The following is a 17,997-nucleotide window of genomic DNA, read 5'->3' as shown; positions in this document are numbered from 1 at the left end:
CTCGCTCTCCTGAGGCCCAGATGGGGATCCATTGCTCCCCAGATGGGAGCGAGAGCAAAGACATCTGATGATGGCAGAGCTGATCGCAGCCAACCCAGAGATTTGTTGACTTTAATTATTAGTCGCTGGGTAGATGTTGGTCTTAGCTTTGAGCTGTGCTCTATTAACCACACCACACTTCCTGGCCCGCTCTCAGCTGTTTCTTCTTTCTCCCGGTCAGTCACTGCCAGCTCACACGTGCACATTCTTAGTCACGCTTTGGCTCCTTGTCCACTTTGTGCTATAACTGTGCCAAGTGGAGGTTCAGCCAGGGCACAGGGAGACTCAGAGTCATTACACCACTTTCTTTAAAGTTACTGTGGCCAACACACACACACACACACACACACACACACACACACACACACACACACACACACACCTGGAGAGCCTGTTGTTAAAACTGTCACGTATAGTAACACACACACGCATACCCTCAAGGAAAACCAATGATATCTCAGTTCGGCTCTCCAGGCACGGTTTCATTTCAAACGGGCTCTGTGAACTCATATGGGCCCTGTCCCAAATTAATTTTCCTGCCGTTTTTTCCTTGATCGGCCCGTTTCTTCAGACATCTCTCTGAATCGGTGAGCCTGCTCCAAATCGATTGGCTGACCCTCTCCCCTCTGCCCTGCTTGACACTCCCTGGTTGATATGACAAGAGCTGGATCAGTCCCAGCCCAAAGCTTTACCTCCACCCATCCCTGCTGCACAATCTGACTGGCTGCTGGAGCTCGTGCTTGTCCTACAGGCCTCTGGCTCTTTTGAAATCACCAAACAGAAGATGAATAGCTTCCCCTCATCCACGTACTTGCAGAGGAGATCGGGGGATATTTTCACACCTGCCTTGCATACTTTCCCTGATGTGTTCTGGGAATTGGATCCCGCTGCCAATCACAGGGCTCAGTGGTGCCCTGCATCGCCGCCGAATGCCTATTGGCATTTCATGTGTGCTCCCAGATGATTTCCCACACTGTGTCATTTTTCCTGCGAGTGTAACCTCACCTCCGTTTTGGAGTCACACAGGCACAGCATACACACACACACACACACACACACACACACACACACTCACACACACACACACACACACACACACACACACACACACACACACACACACACACACACACTGATCTTGTGGAGGACAACATCCACATTCATTAGACTAATGCACAGCTGTGGAAAAAAAACAAATTTTCCTGGTGTTTTTATGATTTATTGTGTGGTAGAAATGTGAAATTGTGTGTATTGGATATTAGTTATTTAAGTGATTTAGAGGTTGGCAGAGAGTACTTTTCCTCCTCGCTTTGTGATTTATGGTTATTGCGAAAATGTGAAATTGAGTATATGAGTATAAGCATATTACCTTATGATAATATAAGTAATTGAAGAGATTTAGGAGTCTGGGGAGGCTGGGTGTTGCATACACAACAGGCACCAAAGAAAATGAAAATGGCAGCTTTATCAAGCTGAAATCATTCTCCAAGCAGAGATGACACATCAGTAAATTTGGCTTTTGTGGCCAGTGGCTTCATATTGTTTGGCTCTTGATATATTTGATGGTATATCAAGGGGATATGAAATGCTGCCGTTATGAGATGTCATATTATTCGCTTTAAACGGATGTGAAAAATGGTGATAGGCAGTTGTGTTGTATATGACATTGTTTAGTTATTTTTGCACACAGAAAGGTGGCTGAAAGACTCCGGAGCGGTAACACTTTCTGAAACCATAAAATATCCATAGCCATTACATCTGGTTAAGTGTGTTTCCTTATTATCCTTTCCTATTAATCTTGGAGGAACAGATAAGGGTGAGAGGTCACCCTTAAATGGATTTGGTTTCCTTAGGCGGGGCTCTCCTGCTTCAGAATGACTCTGAGCAACGCTTTCAATCAGCGCTGACACCACTCACTGTGGTAATGATGGCCGGGGCTTCATTAAGAAGCTCGTTAAGTCCCCTCGTTAAGCTGCAGGGCCGTTAAGGCTTTGATTGTAAATGGCTCTTCGTTAAAGAGAGCGAGGACCCGGGCTACCATGGTGGTCCTGACCAGCCGGGTGTTTTGGCCAATTGGCCCCAGCTGGCCTCTGCAGAAGATGAGGAAACCTGAAACTCTTTTCAATTAACTTTTGTCAAACAGGCTGCAACAATACACTATCTGTTACAATACCAAAACCTGTAAACCTGCACAGGTACAATGGTGATGGAGCAAAGCAAACGATTGTCATGGTTTTGGTCTTTCTACCTTTTCTGTTATCCAGTTTGTTGTCCACTCATCAGAGGTCCCTAGTCTCTCTCCTTCTGTCCCAGTCTCCTCCCTGCCACGCCAACCCCACCTGAACCCAGTCCTCCAATCTACCCCACCCGCAGCCACTCTGCCAATCTGCCCACACGGTCTTTCCAGTCTGTCACTACTAGTTGCAGAATCATGAAGGTTTCATTGCTTAGAGTTCATACTTTAGTTTTCCTGGACTGCTGTCTCTCTGTCAGTATTTTTTTGCTACGTTCAAATGGGGTCGTATTTACAGTGTAAGAGTCCGTATGAACGGCTCCCTCGTTATTCACAACGTCAGAACTCAACATTTTCTATAAGCTTCGAGTTCATGAGTCGTGACATGTTTGTGGAAATGGCAGAGGATGTGAAGCTAATATATTGTCATTTTAGTCATGTAGTGTTTGTCTTCATAACTCTGAGAATAGCCTACGTCTGAGGAAAATGTTGATCTTCCCAACAACCTAATCTTTTCCCTCTGTGCTTTTGCCTTCCCTGCATTACGTTATCCCCCTTAGCTTGCAAAATTGTTAGCTGCTGTGGCTTCTGGACGCCATTGCCGTTGCCTAGAAGCAATCTTTTTACAACTTAACTCCATGAAGGCCAAGCATAAGGTGCAAACGATTTCCCATGTTGTAACCATGAGCTCACGAGTTCAATTTGAACACAGCATTTCTCTTCCTTGGACCCTTCCCGGACGTTGGACTCTGATCTTTCTCTGATTGTTTTCTGTAGTTGCACCATTCTCTGTAAGTAAAGCTGTTGCTTCACATCGACTGCAGTGTCGTGAGCTTTGGTCCGTCCCCCTGCTGAACTGTGATGGTGGGAAAAAAAAGCAACAATCTGTAACAGAAGTGAAATTTTGTTTAGACATAAGCTGGCACCAGAGCCATGATTTTGCCCATTGTTAGCAGAGTATAGATTTTTTTAATGGATGTTTTTTTACACTTGTACTTTTTGTACATTTCCTTGTGTCATTTTTTTTAAATACAGTGAAGGTGAGGCTCCTGCCAATTGACCTGAACACTGCCTCTAATAGGGTTGGTATATTGTACCATGGCTGCCCATAAGAAGCTTGGAGAGACCATTTATCTGCTTTATTACTGTAGCTGTTGACGGGGCACTAACACACATGTGAGCTTGGCAGTGAAATCTGATCTTAAGTGGTCACTGGAGATTCTGGGATCCATGCGGATGCTGTGCATCAATGAAGTTCACCTCTGAAATAATCTAGACATATCGCATAATTGAATTTACATGGGCGGGTTTTAATTGGGCTGTAAATATCAGGCCTGGTTACAGTTGTTATAGGTGTTGTGTGGTTTCAAAAGCAGATGGACAGTCAGCAAGCAGATCCTAAAGGGGAGGTAAAGTCAGGAACAATTTTCTAGAGTGCAGTCGCAGACACTACATAGACAGTCGGGCAGAAGAGTGGTGTTTACTGGCAGATGTATACGAGACTCGATCAAAAAAGTCTGACTGGTTCTGTTGCGTGTGAACACCATGTAGCACCACGATGTGCACTGAGCAGAGGGAAGCTATAACATTCATGAGGAACTAGTCCAGGTTTTGTCGCTTGATCATCAGCACCAGAGTTACACACTTTTTTGTCGGCGCTGGTCTAGGGGCACGGCAATTTCTCCATGCACCTGAAACTTGACCAGAGTGCACATCAAAGTTGTTGTGGGCAAGAGACTGTTTTTTTCAAAGCGCTGTCAGCAGGTATATCAGAGAACCCAAGTGCCATCAGACCACAGTTAAGGTCGTTCGCGCTAAATGTTTTCCCTGTTTTGCGATGCGCAATCCTGCAGATGTCAAAGAAAACCCACCTGGTTGCGTTCCGTACCTGACGCTTGAAATAGTGACGCATATGTCACTCAAAACACATCGTCCAGCTCATTGCTTCATTACCACAGGCTTCCTGAAACATTTTAAGGGTCTCCATTTTTGATTTTCTGAGTTTGACACAAAATTTGACGTGTGCACTCGCCACTGAGGAACCACAGATACGCCGGCCGGGCACGAACCAACATGTGTAACTCATGCTGATGATGATCAAGCAACGAAACTTGGAATAGTTACTCAAGAAGGTCATAGCTTTCAGCTTGCTTCATGCACGTCACGTTGCTACTTACCGTTCATGGTGCGGTCTCTGAATTTTTTGATTGACCCTCACTTATGAAGTGCTGATATGACTGAGGAACAGTTGGAAGAGCAAGGGACAACTGCTGGACAGGACGGATACGAAAGGGTTTGAATAGGCCTTTTTCACTGAACACTTTTTGGCAGGTCACAGCAGGATAGCCCAGGTGTAAATAATAGCATTAATGATGCCTTGATACTTTTCAGTGCCTTCATTTTCAGGGTTCTGGTATTTTGCATGCTGGCTCACTGTTGCCCCGGCATCTCTGAGACGGTCGAATAGAACAGAGACATCTTTAATGTGTTTAGTAACTCCTGCACTTTCCCTGCTGTGACTACTCCAAATGTCTGCTGTGAAAGAGGGCCGTTAACTGAGTGTCGGTGATGTGCTTTTAAAATGGATACAAATGAAAAAAATGTATATTAAAGCCCTGTGATGACACATTATTGAGCCAATTAGTTCAGAATATGAAACACTTAACCCATTTTCCCTATAAAATCAAATCTAAATGTCAGAACGTTTTCAAAGCACGCTTGCATCCTAATCAGCTTGTCTGCTGGTATAGGTGGGCAGGCATCTGGTTCCTAAGTTCTTGGTCAGATTCATACCCCAGCTCAACCAAATATGGTCATTTCTGGCTCCAAAAGAAACCTAAATAGCGACAGTGCCAGAGTCAAGGCTTCAAAATAGCAATTTAAACAAATGGGGGCTTGCCACAAAAGTAGTGTATTAAGCTATATTTTGATTGACATATAAATGGTCTAAGCCTCACGTGAAGTATTTGGATGGGTGGTAGACACTTGGTTGGCTTTAGGAGTTGCTTCAAAAGTTTAAATGTATGTTTTCATTCTGTTCTTTTCTGCCTTAAAGATTTGTCACTATGTGCTACTGCTGCAAGTGCAAGAAGTCCAAACTTAGCAGAGCCTCACAGTCCATGAGGGAGCGAGATACAGAGATTTTATAAAGCTTTGCTTAAAAAAACAAAAACAAAAAAAATACTTGGATCGTATGGTTGATAATTAGAAGACTTCAAGTAGGGTGTCACTTTGACACATAGCCACATTTTGCAGTTGGCAGAAAACAAGCTGGTGTGAAGATGTTTAGGCTAGTCTGTGTTACATCTGATCAGAGATAATCCCTCCAGTTTACATTACAGGTTGCATGGATGAAGAGAAAAGCCTACAGGATAGCGATGAGTCCATGTCTAGTTTGCGCAAACTGCTCACACAATACCTGCTAATGTCGGTGAGAGTGCTTTTAGATTTTCTAATTTGCATTGTCATTAAAATAAAGGGATCCTCTGAAGGTGAAGTGCTGTTTAACTTTTGACTTTGTGCCATAGTGTTCAAATAGTTTTCATTTTCACCCGACAGTCTGGACTTATGAGTTATTTTTTTAGCCATAAACAAGCTCGTCAACATCCGTGCTTATCATTTAACCCCCAGGAAGCTGGCGTATCCATGCCATTTTCCCCCCCCTTGAAAAATGGTGATGCTCAAAGTAAATGAACATTTCGATTCACAGTATCCATTCTCATTTCATTTAGCAAATGTGCTTAGCTGTTGCCATGCAACAATGCTCTCCTGAGCTAAACCCCCGTCCCCTCCCCAGCTGACTCCCTGCTCCCTCCACTCCATCTAAAGTCACAATGTCACACTTTCTTGCCAGTGCGGCCTAATTTAGCGCTCCTTTTTTGGTCACAGTTGCTATTCGATCCACGTAGGTGCAGGGGTAATGAGATTGAATCTTGATGTGCTCGCCCGCATCCCGCTGGCACGTCTCTCTCACGGGGGACGGAGGACAGTGTGGAGCCTTCCCTGATATTACCTCTCCCTGCATGAGAGGACGCCAGTCGCCCTGCTGCTCTGCTATCCCACCAGGCGCTGATCCAATAAAACTTAACACGGGGCTGTGATCAATACTGCATGTCCCACTGCCACGCACCCCTCCACTCTCACTCATACACACCTATTAGTTAGGGAATAATTGATTGGCCTACTGTTCATTATTCCTTTGATTTTGTGCTTTCATTAAATAGCCGGGGCGCTGCATGTGCACAGACTAGTAAACTCTCGCTGTCCACAGCTGCTCGGACCTGAATGGGGGCTTTAAGTGGGAGCAGGAGAGCATGTGTTATGGATATCTTTGAGATTAAGGCGATCCAGGTTCATAACTGCTCATACTGCAGGAATAGAAAGATGGAACAATACAATAGCAGAAAAGAGTGTGTGTGTGTGTGTGTGTGTGTGTGTGAGAGAGGAAGGTATTGTGCGTACTTCTTTTCTTTGCTTCTGTTTAAATGTATTATATCCGCGAGCCATGCAGAGGATAATCTGCTTGTTTTGTTTTCACTGCCTGTCTCGAGAAAACAAACTTAATTTTTAACGGCTGTTTACTCTTGTCTTTCTTCCCCACCTTTTACATTCCTGTCTTACTTCTCACAACCCTCCGCTTCCTATTTCTACCCATTTCCCTCCTCCATTTTGCCTTCCTTCCCTTCCCTTCCCTTCCCTTCCCTTCCCTTCCCTTCCCTTTTTTTTTTTTTTTTTTTTTTTTGCTCCTCTATCTGTCCTCTCTCACCTATAGCTCCACACTGATATGGACAGGAATGATGGACGCACAAAATATGTCCTGCGAGGTGAGGGGGCCGGCTCGGTCTTTGTGATAGACGAGAAAACGGGTAACATCCACGTCACGAAGCCACTGGACCGTGAGGAGAAGGACGAGTACCGTCTCATCGCCACGGCCACCGACAGGCAGACTGACCGTGCCCTGGAACCCTCGTCACAGTTCATAATTCGGGTGCAGGACATCAACGACAACCCGCCCATCTTTGACGAAGGCCCCTACAGCGCCACCGTGCCTGAGATGGCAAATATTGGTACGGGAGGAGGGTGAGGGGGGTCATTTTGGAAATAATTTGGGGTCGAGGAGAACGAGTGTGTAGAGCCTCAAAGTGAATAAGACATCATGAATAAAGTATGTGAACCAACAAATAGAGGAAAACAAATAATTAAACGAACTTATGAACATTGATAAATAAATATCAAACTTCACACTTCATAACAGTTGTCACAAGCTGTGACACAGGCCTGTTCTTCAATTATTCAGCAAATTACAGAATTTTACCAAATGAAGCCTGCTAGCTTCTGGCAACTAGAGCCACAACCATAGACTGTCCCAGCGTTCCAATATCCATACTACCTTACTATCTAATGTGCCAAAAAAAGGCTTAGTATGTCCCAATCCTTAGTATGTTAAACACAGGATGCCAAAAGTACCAGGATGTCCTACTACATCCGGCCGTATTCCGGTCTGTTCTGACCCACAATCCTTTGTTCAGCGGAAGTTACGTCACATCGACTGAGCCGCCGAGACAGTTGGTGGCGCTCATGCTCTGCCCACAAAAGGAAGAAGAAGAAAAGGTATTAAAAGGAAGCGTACTCGTTCCAAACCGCATCCTTTTTCTTTTTACAACAAATGTCGTGCTATGGATTGCTATGAAGTACTATTTTCCAAATTGTATACATGCTACATGCAACAGTATATACTTTTTAACGGTAGCTGCAGTACATACTAAAAGTAAAAATAAATAGAATGCGATTCGGAACGCAGGTTGTCAGTAAAAGTGGATGTAACTTTTACAAATGTAAACAAATGAAGAAGTACCTTAAACTGCAATATGGCCACAGGGTTTGGCTCCAAAAAGTCTTTGGCTCCATAGTCTCCCATTCAACTTCATTCATAAAATGGTCAATACATTTTTTTCACGAGTCCTAATTGTGTCATTCGCCAAAGTCCCTCTTTCTTATTAGTTTCATATCATTTAATCTGAAAAGGATTCCCTCATTAATTGGATATTTGGCACCAAAAAGAGATATGTTTGGGGGTGTGTCTGTTTGATTGACAGGCCTATGGCGCAGTCAGATTTTCACTATAGGTGGGTGGAAATACTCAAGTAAAGTACAAATACCTTAAATTTGAATTTAAGTACAGTACTTGCGGCAGCATATCTGTTGCACAATGGTGTTTTTCACATCAATAATATGAGACCCATTATATTTAATGCTGATTAACAGAAAGTAGTGTAAATACTGTGAATAAATACTATGACATTTTTAAATAAACTTAAAGTTCTCTGTCCTTGTACCCAGTAAAATATGACTTCTGTACATTTACCATTATCCGCTCCAAGCTGTCTCTTATTATGAGCGTCTCAACTTTCTACTGTGATCTGACTTGCTCAATAGTCCGCAGCTACCCAATTTGTTGAATCGTTCCCACAGACATGAATAAATTGCTATCACAACACCATCTGCCGTCCAAACAAGAGCGTAGTTACATTTTTCATGATAGACAGATGTTTAAGCTTCAGACCAGAAGACAACATTAACACACCATTATCATAGCTGGACCAACTTAGATTTGGGCAAAGCTTGACACACAGGTAACATAATTACAGTTGTGGATTTGCTGAGTTCCTCCTTTTGCTTTTTGCTTTTGCTTATCTTTCATGTCCTCTCCACTGCGATTGAGTAATGAGAGCAAACCATAACAAAATGATAAATCATCTCACGAGCAGATGCATGGGCTCTTCAAGTTACATTCTGTACACAAACTGAGGTCGTAGCATTTTATTGGTTTACTGTTAAATCAGAATAAAATGACTGCTGGAAACCTCAAATGATGAATGTCCCTCTTGACCACAACCAGACAGTATGTTTTATTGTCTCAGATGGCTAAATTGTCTAAGGGTATTTTATGAAACGGCTTTGAATTTGTACTCCGTGTACTGGTGTACTCCGTTACACTAAGTGAAGTATTAAAAAAAAAAAAATCAATTATTGGCAGTAAATTAGGATAGCTGTAATGCAAACATCTACTATGAAAATCACTTTAAGTGGGAACAAGAACTAATGTTTGAAATACAGTGAGCATAATAATGTAGACGTTGATGTCTTCAGGAGGGGATTTCGACAGCTGCAGCTATACAGCCATTATACAACACAGCAGCGCAGAACCATTATTGCCTGCTAAGATGCCATTCACCCTGAATAACCATTTTGCACACAGACTCTTTAGCCTTTATCACAATGAAGTGTAAAATGGGTATTGTATGGAGGGAAACCCTGCTGCAGTCTAGGTGCAATACAATAGTGTTCAGGAACTGTAGGTTCAATATAGTATTCAGAAAGTAAAGTTGTGTGAGGGGGATCCTTTTTAACAACTAAAGACAAAGTCTGAATCCTTCATCTACACATTTTGCAGAGCTCACTGCAGCTGATAAAAAAAAAAAATTAAAAAAAAAAAATCTAGATTTTTTTTTTTTTTTGCAAAGCTGTGTGCCGCACATCACCACACTGTGGTCGCAGCAAAGGCAGCAATCTGCATGATGATGTCACCCTGCTGCATTTTCTTATCAGAGAGCTTTTATCTATCACAAAATAAACTCTTTTCTCCAGTCTACAATTATTTAACTGTTTATTAATAAATATACAAACAACTATTTACAGTTTCAAATTCCAAGCTTAAAAGGCTCCGAAAATATTTGTCTGAGTGATGGGGTCTCTCTGTGCTCTCCTCGAATAGTTCGAGGAGAGTAAAGTTCACTTACTTACAAGCACCACATGAGATCTAGCAATATCTGATTCAAGAATTGGCAACAGTTTGTGAGTTGTTGGCAGCTGTCAATCAAACCTGACTGAAGCAGATTTTAAGTCCAACTCCTCTTGAAGCCGATTAACTGATGTTTTGAGAGTAAAACTTCATGAATATTAAAGGTTAAAGATCCAGATGAACTGAAGCTGTTCCCAGGTGCTGCCACGCAGTAAATAGTAATAATACCTACCTAATGACTGATAGTATTAGAAATAATAGTATTTTTTCACATTACTATACTCTATCTTAAATTAGCACAAAGCATGCAAGGATTGCTAACAATACAGCCTTAGGTACATTTTCATCAGCAGCACTGTGGCTTGCAGTCAAGGTTAAGTGCCACAAAGTGAGATTTCATCTGTACAATTAAACCGATTGACATTCAGACTGGTTTGCATTCGGGAGTCTTGACAGTTTTATTTCATGGAGTCAAACTGATTTTATATTCAACACCGACAACATCTTTAGCCTCAAGTGATCGCCAAATTATAGCACTTAATTTACTGAACTATAACGAAGTAAAAACAGAGATCAACCTGCTCCGAGTCTAATAGATGAACGAACAACTCAGCCATGCATGTTCACATGATGTGTTGTTAGAGAGCCCATTTGATATTGTGTCAAAGGCACTCTGAAAACAACTCTGCCAACATTAATGTTAGAAATCTGGCAACCTGATTGATGGGCAGAAGAAATGTTCGAACACAGCTTAATGTCTGAGTAGCACAAGTCAGAGTACGTGTATGAAGTCCAGGGTGCCCTTCTCAGATTGTAACACCAGATACAGTTTTTAAAGGGCCCTCAGAATGGCTACAAGCTCAAAGCAGCACGTGATGGAGAGCATCTGTCCTGCTATAATGTCCATACATGCAGGACATATGCTTTACCTCCCTTTAATAGTCTCATGAAAATGTTTTGTATAGGAGTTTTAATACTGGTATATGGCCATAAACCAGAATGTATAAAATATAAAGTGTGCGTTAAGGTTGAAAATACATTATATAATATTTGTAAAAGTTTTATACAAGTGCCCAAACTGCTCCCCCACATTCATATTTTTATTTTTGTCATGGGTGAGCAGATCAGGTGGCACTGTGCAATTTCATCACCCTTTTTGGCATGAAATTACATCTCTGTTTCCACCTGTTCACAGCAGACATAAGGAATTTCATGGCTGGAGTTGATGGACACACACACACACACGCACACACAGACCTCTCCAACCCCCCCTCCCCCCCCCCCCAAAAAAAATCCCATGCAAATAGAGAATACACTTTGAATGTAACGCAAGCAGAATCTGTAATAAATTGGATTAATGGCTGACTTTTAATGACACTGTCACCAAAGCTGCTTGCAGGATGTATGAGGTCTCTCCCGTTGGTTGATTAAATACCTGGAGCAGCCGTAATACAGTACATATGTTCCATTTGGAGTCCCCCGTTTAAAAGAAGTGTGGCTTGTAATTATGCACAGGTCGAACAATGTGGGTTATTATAATGCTAATATGGCTATTATTATAATGGGGAGCTCCCAAATTATGTAATCATGTAAATGCATGGAACAGACTATTATTTTTATGTTTACATTTGCAGTTGTGGCTTGATTGTGTGCATGTACTGTTGATATATACTGTATAAATATAACTGAATACAATCTATTTAATCACTTGAGCATGTGAATTGCATGCAAAGAACAGTACAAATAGAAACGCATTGTAATGTCTGCCATACAAATTTGACATAATCTGCATATCAGAGCTGCTGTCTCCTATTGGATTTATGTTGCTGCTTATGGATGCAGTTTTCTTGCAGGCAGGACTTTCCTGCGACCTCACTGGCATCCACTTTAAAATGGGATGAGCTGATGTGACCGGCCATAACTGAAACCTGTGTCGACCCCCAACTGTGAATAATCTATTCCGCCTCCTAATTACCTGCCGCAGCCTCTTCTCCACATCGCCCTTTGAACCAGTCGGTCACACCCACTTCTATTTGCACCCTATGTTTGCGCTCACGCACAGTCTCAGGAAGATAGAGCTCTCTGTTTGTGAGGCAAGGCTTTGTTAAATGCTTTTACTGTGGCAAAAATGGGGGAGTCTTCAAAATCAATCATTTCAGCTAATCTTAGGAGGTAAAGAAACACCTTTAAATCCATCAGAAGTCAATCCTGGATACCTCAAAATCTACAGTAAATCTGAGGGTACAGTTTTGAGATTTCTGTTTCGTGTGAAGCACAATGTTCACCTCTTAAAAAAACAAACATATTTTTTACGTATATTCACATTAGACATTAGACCTCGAAAAGCGGTATGTTTGGGGGCGTGTCTGTTTGATTAGTGCAGTCAGGTCTCCTCTACAGGTAGTGTCCTCAGGTTTCCAATCAGATCCACCGCTCGCTCCTCCCCAGCTCCAAATATGGTCACCTTTTGTTTCAAAATGGCAAGATGGCAATGGACAAATTGCAGAATTTGTGCTTCAGAATGGCAGTTCACAAACAACTGGGTGAGTTTATTGCTGCATGGAAGCAACGTCACCACAGTGACTGCAAGGAGTACTGCAATGTTCAACTTCATCATGTGATGCACATTGACCCAATAAAACATTTTGACCACACGCAAGCATGAGAAAAGTAGCAAACCAATAGGTGATGACACTGTTGGTTACTGGGAGAAATGAGGAATGAAAGAAATGATAGAGGATTATAAAATGATCTGCCTCTTTCAATAGCATCCTTTTTTTTTTTTTTTTTTCCCTTGAAAAGAGTTTGTGTCAGAGCCACAGTGACCTGACAATATTTCTGTGAGTGCAGAGATAATATACAATGTGATCAGAGTGCTTGGAAGAGGAGTGAAATGAGAGATAAGGGCAGAGGTGGGGCTCATTGCAGTGAGATCTAGGAGTGACAATAACTGTCGGAGATTGTAATTCGAAGCGTGAGTGCAGAGTGCCTTTAGGAAACAGTTTGTATGTACAAAAAGTCCTCTAATCTCCATTTAAACTGCGCTCAGCCCCTTGAAAATGGGTTCTACTTTGAAGAGCCCTCTCTCCTTTTAAAGCAAGTGGAATATCTTTCAGGAAAACTTTTGAATTTGCCAGAGAAGTGGCTATTATTCTGAATAATTCACCCCTAAACTGGTTAGTTTAGAAAAGTTCAGGGAATTTGGCCCAAGGTCCTCCGCATCTGCCTCTTAAAGTTTTTTTTTTTTTCCCCAAACAACAAGGCCCTCTCGTGCTGAATTGTTTAATTCAGATTAGAATAATGACCCTGCCAGCAGCCTGCCGGGGCAGAGCCCAAGGAGAGGAGAGAGCACTATTTAGTAATCCTATCAACCGCCTTATGAGCATCTGCGCCTCACAGCAGCTCAATCTTCAGATTGAGTTGTTCAGTCAATCATGGATTCAATATTTACTTTGACGATTCAATATTTACCAAGGCGCTTTGCAGCACGCGTGACAGAGGAGATAGTGCCGCTGTGAGGATCCGATCAAAGACTCGCTACATGAGACATTTAAGGGTGGTGTCGGGAGAGAGGATGGGGTGTGGGGGGATTCATTTCTTGATACACTGACACAAGGTGCGCTGGAACCGTGCCAGTTCCTCGGCTCGATACGCGTCTTCAAAGTGTTTGGGGTTGGTTTCACTTGGCTGGGCCCGAACATCTTGCCAGATGTGTATCTGAATTCTGGGAAAATGACTCGCACTTAAAGTTTAACCTTGAATATAATTGATATTTATTTATTGATATTTTTGATATTTATATATATAAATATATATAAATAAATGAGTAAATAAAGTCAGGAGGGGTTCCATTCCTTCTCCCCAGAGGACAGATGTCTTGCAGTGAGAACATGCGTTCCAGCCGGATGTGTGGCAGTGTGAATATTTGATCCTCGTGGAGTGTGACTGGCTGGATAGCGCGGTCGGCCGGGTGAATACCAATTGGTTTTGCCTCCGCCTTGCACTTGTTGCATCAACCTCAGATCAACACTGTTTGATCCCTACGTCTGATTAGTTTTCTACTGCTGTCAAAAGAAACATTTCTTTCTACTTATCTACTTATGCCCCCCCTGCACTTATCTCCAATATCTATAGTGAGGAGAAAAAAGACCTAAAACAGAGCGAGATTCCGCAGCAGACACTTCATAGCCTGTGAGCAAGACTGGTTTGTTGGGCCAGTATTTAGAAATAAAAACATAAAGTGCAGATAGTTTTGTAATGATGTTTTTTTTTGTAGCTGGATAGAAAATGGGAGAATCACAGAAAGAAGTCAAAACTGAGTATGGATTAAAAATAATAGCCAAACATCTGAGAACACAGATAAAACAAATATACAACTAGGTGCTGTGTACTAATAGTGATTGTAAATAATTTTTTTGCAGTTATTAAACAAGAAATCAATGATGTTTGACATGCAGTTATGCACGCGTGCAGACAGACATCACTAACAATCCTCTGACTCTGCAATGCCACAGCTAATGAAACTTTACACAACCCCCCCCCCCAAAAAAAAAAAATTAATGATCATTCTTGTTGTCTTGTTTTCCAAGATCTTACTCAAACTGTCTCAAAGCCATCCACAGTATGTTTGAATGTTGTGCAGCTCTAAGCAGCCTCCTCATTTCCTTCGGGCATTTGCTTTATAGGACAGTGGAGCACATAAACAACTCAGAAATCAAGCATTTGTTCGAATGCAGGCCAAATGTTATGAGTCCATCTTCAGTTTGTTTCAACTCTGATCTTATTTCTGTTGGTTTGGCTGTCATTTCTGTTTATTATAACGTTTTACTCACCGTGTTAAACGTTCCCATCCGATGAGGAAAAAAAAAATTAGCCGTCAGGCGATCAAAGAGAGCAGATTTTTCTCCTGTAAACGTGCACCACAGTTTGGACCCAACTTTGATCCAAAGGTGTAACCGGTCTTGTGTCTGAGCCCACAGTGTCTCTGCACAATGAAGATTTATTACCAGCATCAAAGGAGTGTTCACATTCAGTTTTACATGCAAATAATGTGGCTTAGATGACATGTCTGATAGTTTGAGGGCTCCATGTATCAAAATAGATACTTATTGGGCAGAAAAATGGTAACGTTAGGTGATATTATTGTATACTACTGCATTATTATTATTATTATTAGATCATTAGCTTAATTTAACAACTTTATGACAAACATGTATTTTAGTCCAGTGGTTCTCAATTTGTGAGTCAGTCCACTAGACCATACTATGTCAGGGTTGCAGAGTAAGAGGAGGTTGGGGGTGTCGGACAGAGCAAACAGGATTTTCTCCTGGACGACCAGAGTTAGAAACCAAACTAAACATTGATTTTTTTTTTCTTTTTGTAATGTCAGCAAGTTAATGACATAAGTAAGATATTTGACATGCGTAACGTACATTAAATAAGTTGGTAAGTACGAGGCTGACCTACATAACATTATTTCCATAGAACTCCTTATTTAAAAAAAACCCAACTAAACTGATCTGTTCCTCACCAAAACCAAGCAGTTTTCATCTCTAAACCTAACCAAATGTGTCACATTCAACCCAAACCATGTTCCTTTTCTAAAACTGTGTGGTTTTTGGTGCCAAAACCCCCCTAAAACCTGACTGTTTAGGCCTCAGCTATTGTCTAGTGGACTGCTGATATTATTTCAGGCTTTGGTGTGATATTGGGTTGATTTACAGGATAAATGATAAATAAGTGGGAGAGGAATGAAGAAAGATCCTGCAAAGAAATAGAAATGAATCAAGTTGTAAAAAAACTGGCTTATTTTACTTCTTTTAGGTCTACTTGGGTGAAGCTATAAAAATAAGACCCAACTAGAATAATCCTTAAAAAAATGTTCCCCAGTGTGACAACACAACTGACTGAAAACCCATTTAGTCTTACACACACACACACACACACACACACACACACACACACACACACACACACACACACACACACACACACACACACACACACACACACACACACACAGCCTCCTCTGTTTTCAGCTCTCTGTGCCGATTTTACATCTGTCATCTTTCAATAACCCCTCTGATTCTTCACTACCTGTCATGGATCAGTAATCAGCTGATCCCACACCCACACCCTCTCCACCTCCCCCTCCATACAGGTGCACGCACTCCACCTATTTTTCTTTTTCTTTCAACAGTAATTCTGTCAGGGCTTTCATCAGAATTGGAGTACTCGCTGCTCCCACAAATCCCCTTTTCTCCCACCTATCTTATCTGACTCCGGTCCCCTTGGGAACCGTCATACCACCTGCACTTAGGCATAAATATAGACATTTATGAATGCATGCCATATGAAATGTGTCTACTGTTCATATATTCGTATTTTTGCCAAAAATTTTGAGAAAAGAAAAAAAAAAAAATCCTGCTAAATTGACTCTCGGTGAGCCATAGAAAGCAGATTTAGGGGAACGAGAGGTCGGCCTGTTGAAGAGACAGACGGGCCTGATTTGAGAGAGGGAGCGAAAGGGAATTGGAGATGGAGATGAAGAGAAATGAAGTGAGACAGAGAGTCAGGGAGGGAAGAGGGAGAGGGGAGGGTGGAGGAAGGTGAGCAGCAGGAGAGAAAAGGAAGAGGGTGACTGTGTGTGTGTATGTGTGTGTGTGTGTGTGTGTGTGGAGGGGGGATAAAGTATTTGTCACAGTGCTGTCAGAAAGAGATTGAAAGAGAGAGTAGAGGTTGTCTTGATATAGAGCTTTCTTATGCTCTTAAAGAGCTGCTGTAGTCTGTCCACTTAGCTCCGGATCTGCCTTGTTTTGTCTTTCACCTTTTACTTATTGTCCTTTCACTGCTCCTCTCCTTTCCTCTTCTTTCTCTTCACCCTCCTGTTTATTTTCCTCCCACCCTCCTCGTCTGTCCTCCCTGCAGGCACGTCTATAATCCAGGTGACAGCGACAGATGCTGATGACCCCACGTACGGGAACAGCGCCAAGCTAGTGTACACACTGGTGCAGGGCCAGCAGTACTTCTCTGTAGATCCTCAGACAGGTGAGCCTGCTTGTCTATCTCTGTCTGTCTGTCTGTCTGTGTCTGTCTGTCTGTCTGGGTGTCTGTCTGTCTGTCTGTCTGTGTCTGTGTCTGTCTGTCTGGGTGTCTGTCTGTCTGTGTCTGTGTCTGTCTGTCTGGGTGAGAGAGAAAAGATGCACAGATGTCGGAAAGCAAATACACACACTGCAGAAAGGCAAATATACTCAAGATGTTGAAGAGCAAACAAGTGAATTCAGTCTTGACTTGTGAACAAAACACAGGGCCAGTGTGTGTGTGTGTGTGTGTGTGTGTGTGTGTGTGTGTGTGTGTGTGTGTGTGTGTGTGTGTGTGTGGATAGACAAGGGCCAAAAGGGGACCCCCCCCCTGTGCATCCCTCATTCTGGAAACACACTTAGTCATCCATCTTTCCCACTTTCCTTTTCCCTCTTGTGCCCCCTCAAACACTCTCTGCTCAAACACACACACACACACACACACACACACACACACACACACACACACACACACACACACACACTTTCCTTCTTAAACACACACCTCTCTCTGCCCTCCTTCTCCAGTATGAGCTGGCAGAAATGTGTTGAAGCTGCCAGACAGCCCCAGTCTAATGTTATTATTTCTGGATGAAGCAGAAGCATGGAGACATGTTTAAAGACAGATGTCAGCAAAGGTTTGAGCTATAATGCAGGACAGATTACAAAGGCCTCAAAGGTCTGCTGTGTGCGTTTGTCTGTCTGTGTCCCGCGTGTCACCTCGGGGCAGGAGTTTCATTGTTGAGTGGGAGGTGAGGTTAGAAGGGTAACTGTCTGATGCGTTAGATGCTTCTCTGATAGACAGTTTGCTTTTATTTCCCTGAGAGGCTTTTGAAGTACCATGT

The 17,997-nt window shown here is 42.4% G+C and overlaps 1 protein-coding gene across 3 annotated transcripts in view; it reads left to right on the top strand.

Annotated features, from left to right (window-relative positions):
• The window catches only part of LOC138207424 (uncharacterized), a 153,756-nt gene that overhangs the window by 66,289 nt on the left and 69,470 nt on the right, over positions 1-17,997 (top strand). For all 3 annotated transcript variants that reach the window (XM_069164632.1, XM_069164633.1, XM_069164635.1), the window contains 2 exons: positions 7,044-7,338; positions 17,001-17,120. In XM_069164632.1, the coding sequence (XP_069020733.1) occupies positions 7,044-7,338; positions 17,001-17,120 (415 nt within the window). The remainder of the gene's footprint in view (positions 1-7,043; positions 7,339-17,000; positions 17,121-17,997) is intronic.

Source organism: Embiotoca jacksoni, unplaced genomic scaffold (genome assembly GCF_022577435.1).
Source record: "Embiotoca jacksoni isolate LCO1_2020_lvr unplaced genomic scaffold, fEmbJac1.0.p SCAF_31, whole genome shotgun sequence".
In the NCBI taxonomy this organism is placed as follows: domain Eukaryota; kingdom Metazoa; phylum Chordata; class Actinopteri; family Embiotocidae; genus Embiotoca; species Embiotoca jacksoni.
The sequence above is the reverse complement of the archived record's forward strand: the minus strand, read 5'-3'. Positions and strand labels throughout refer to the sequence as shown.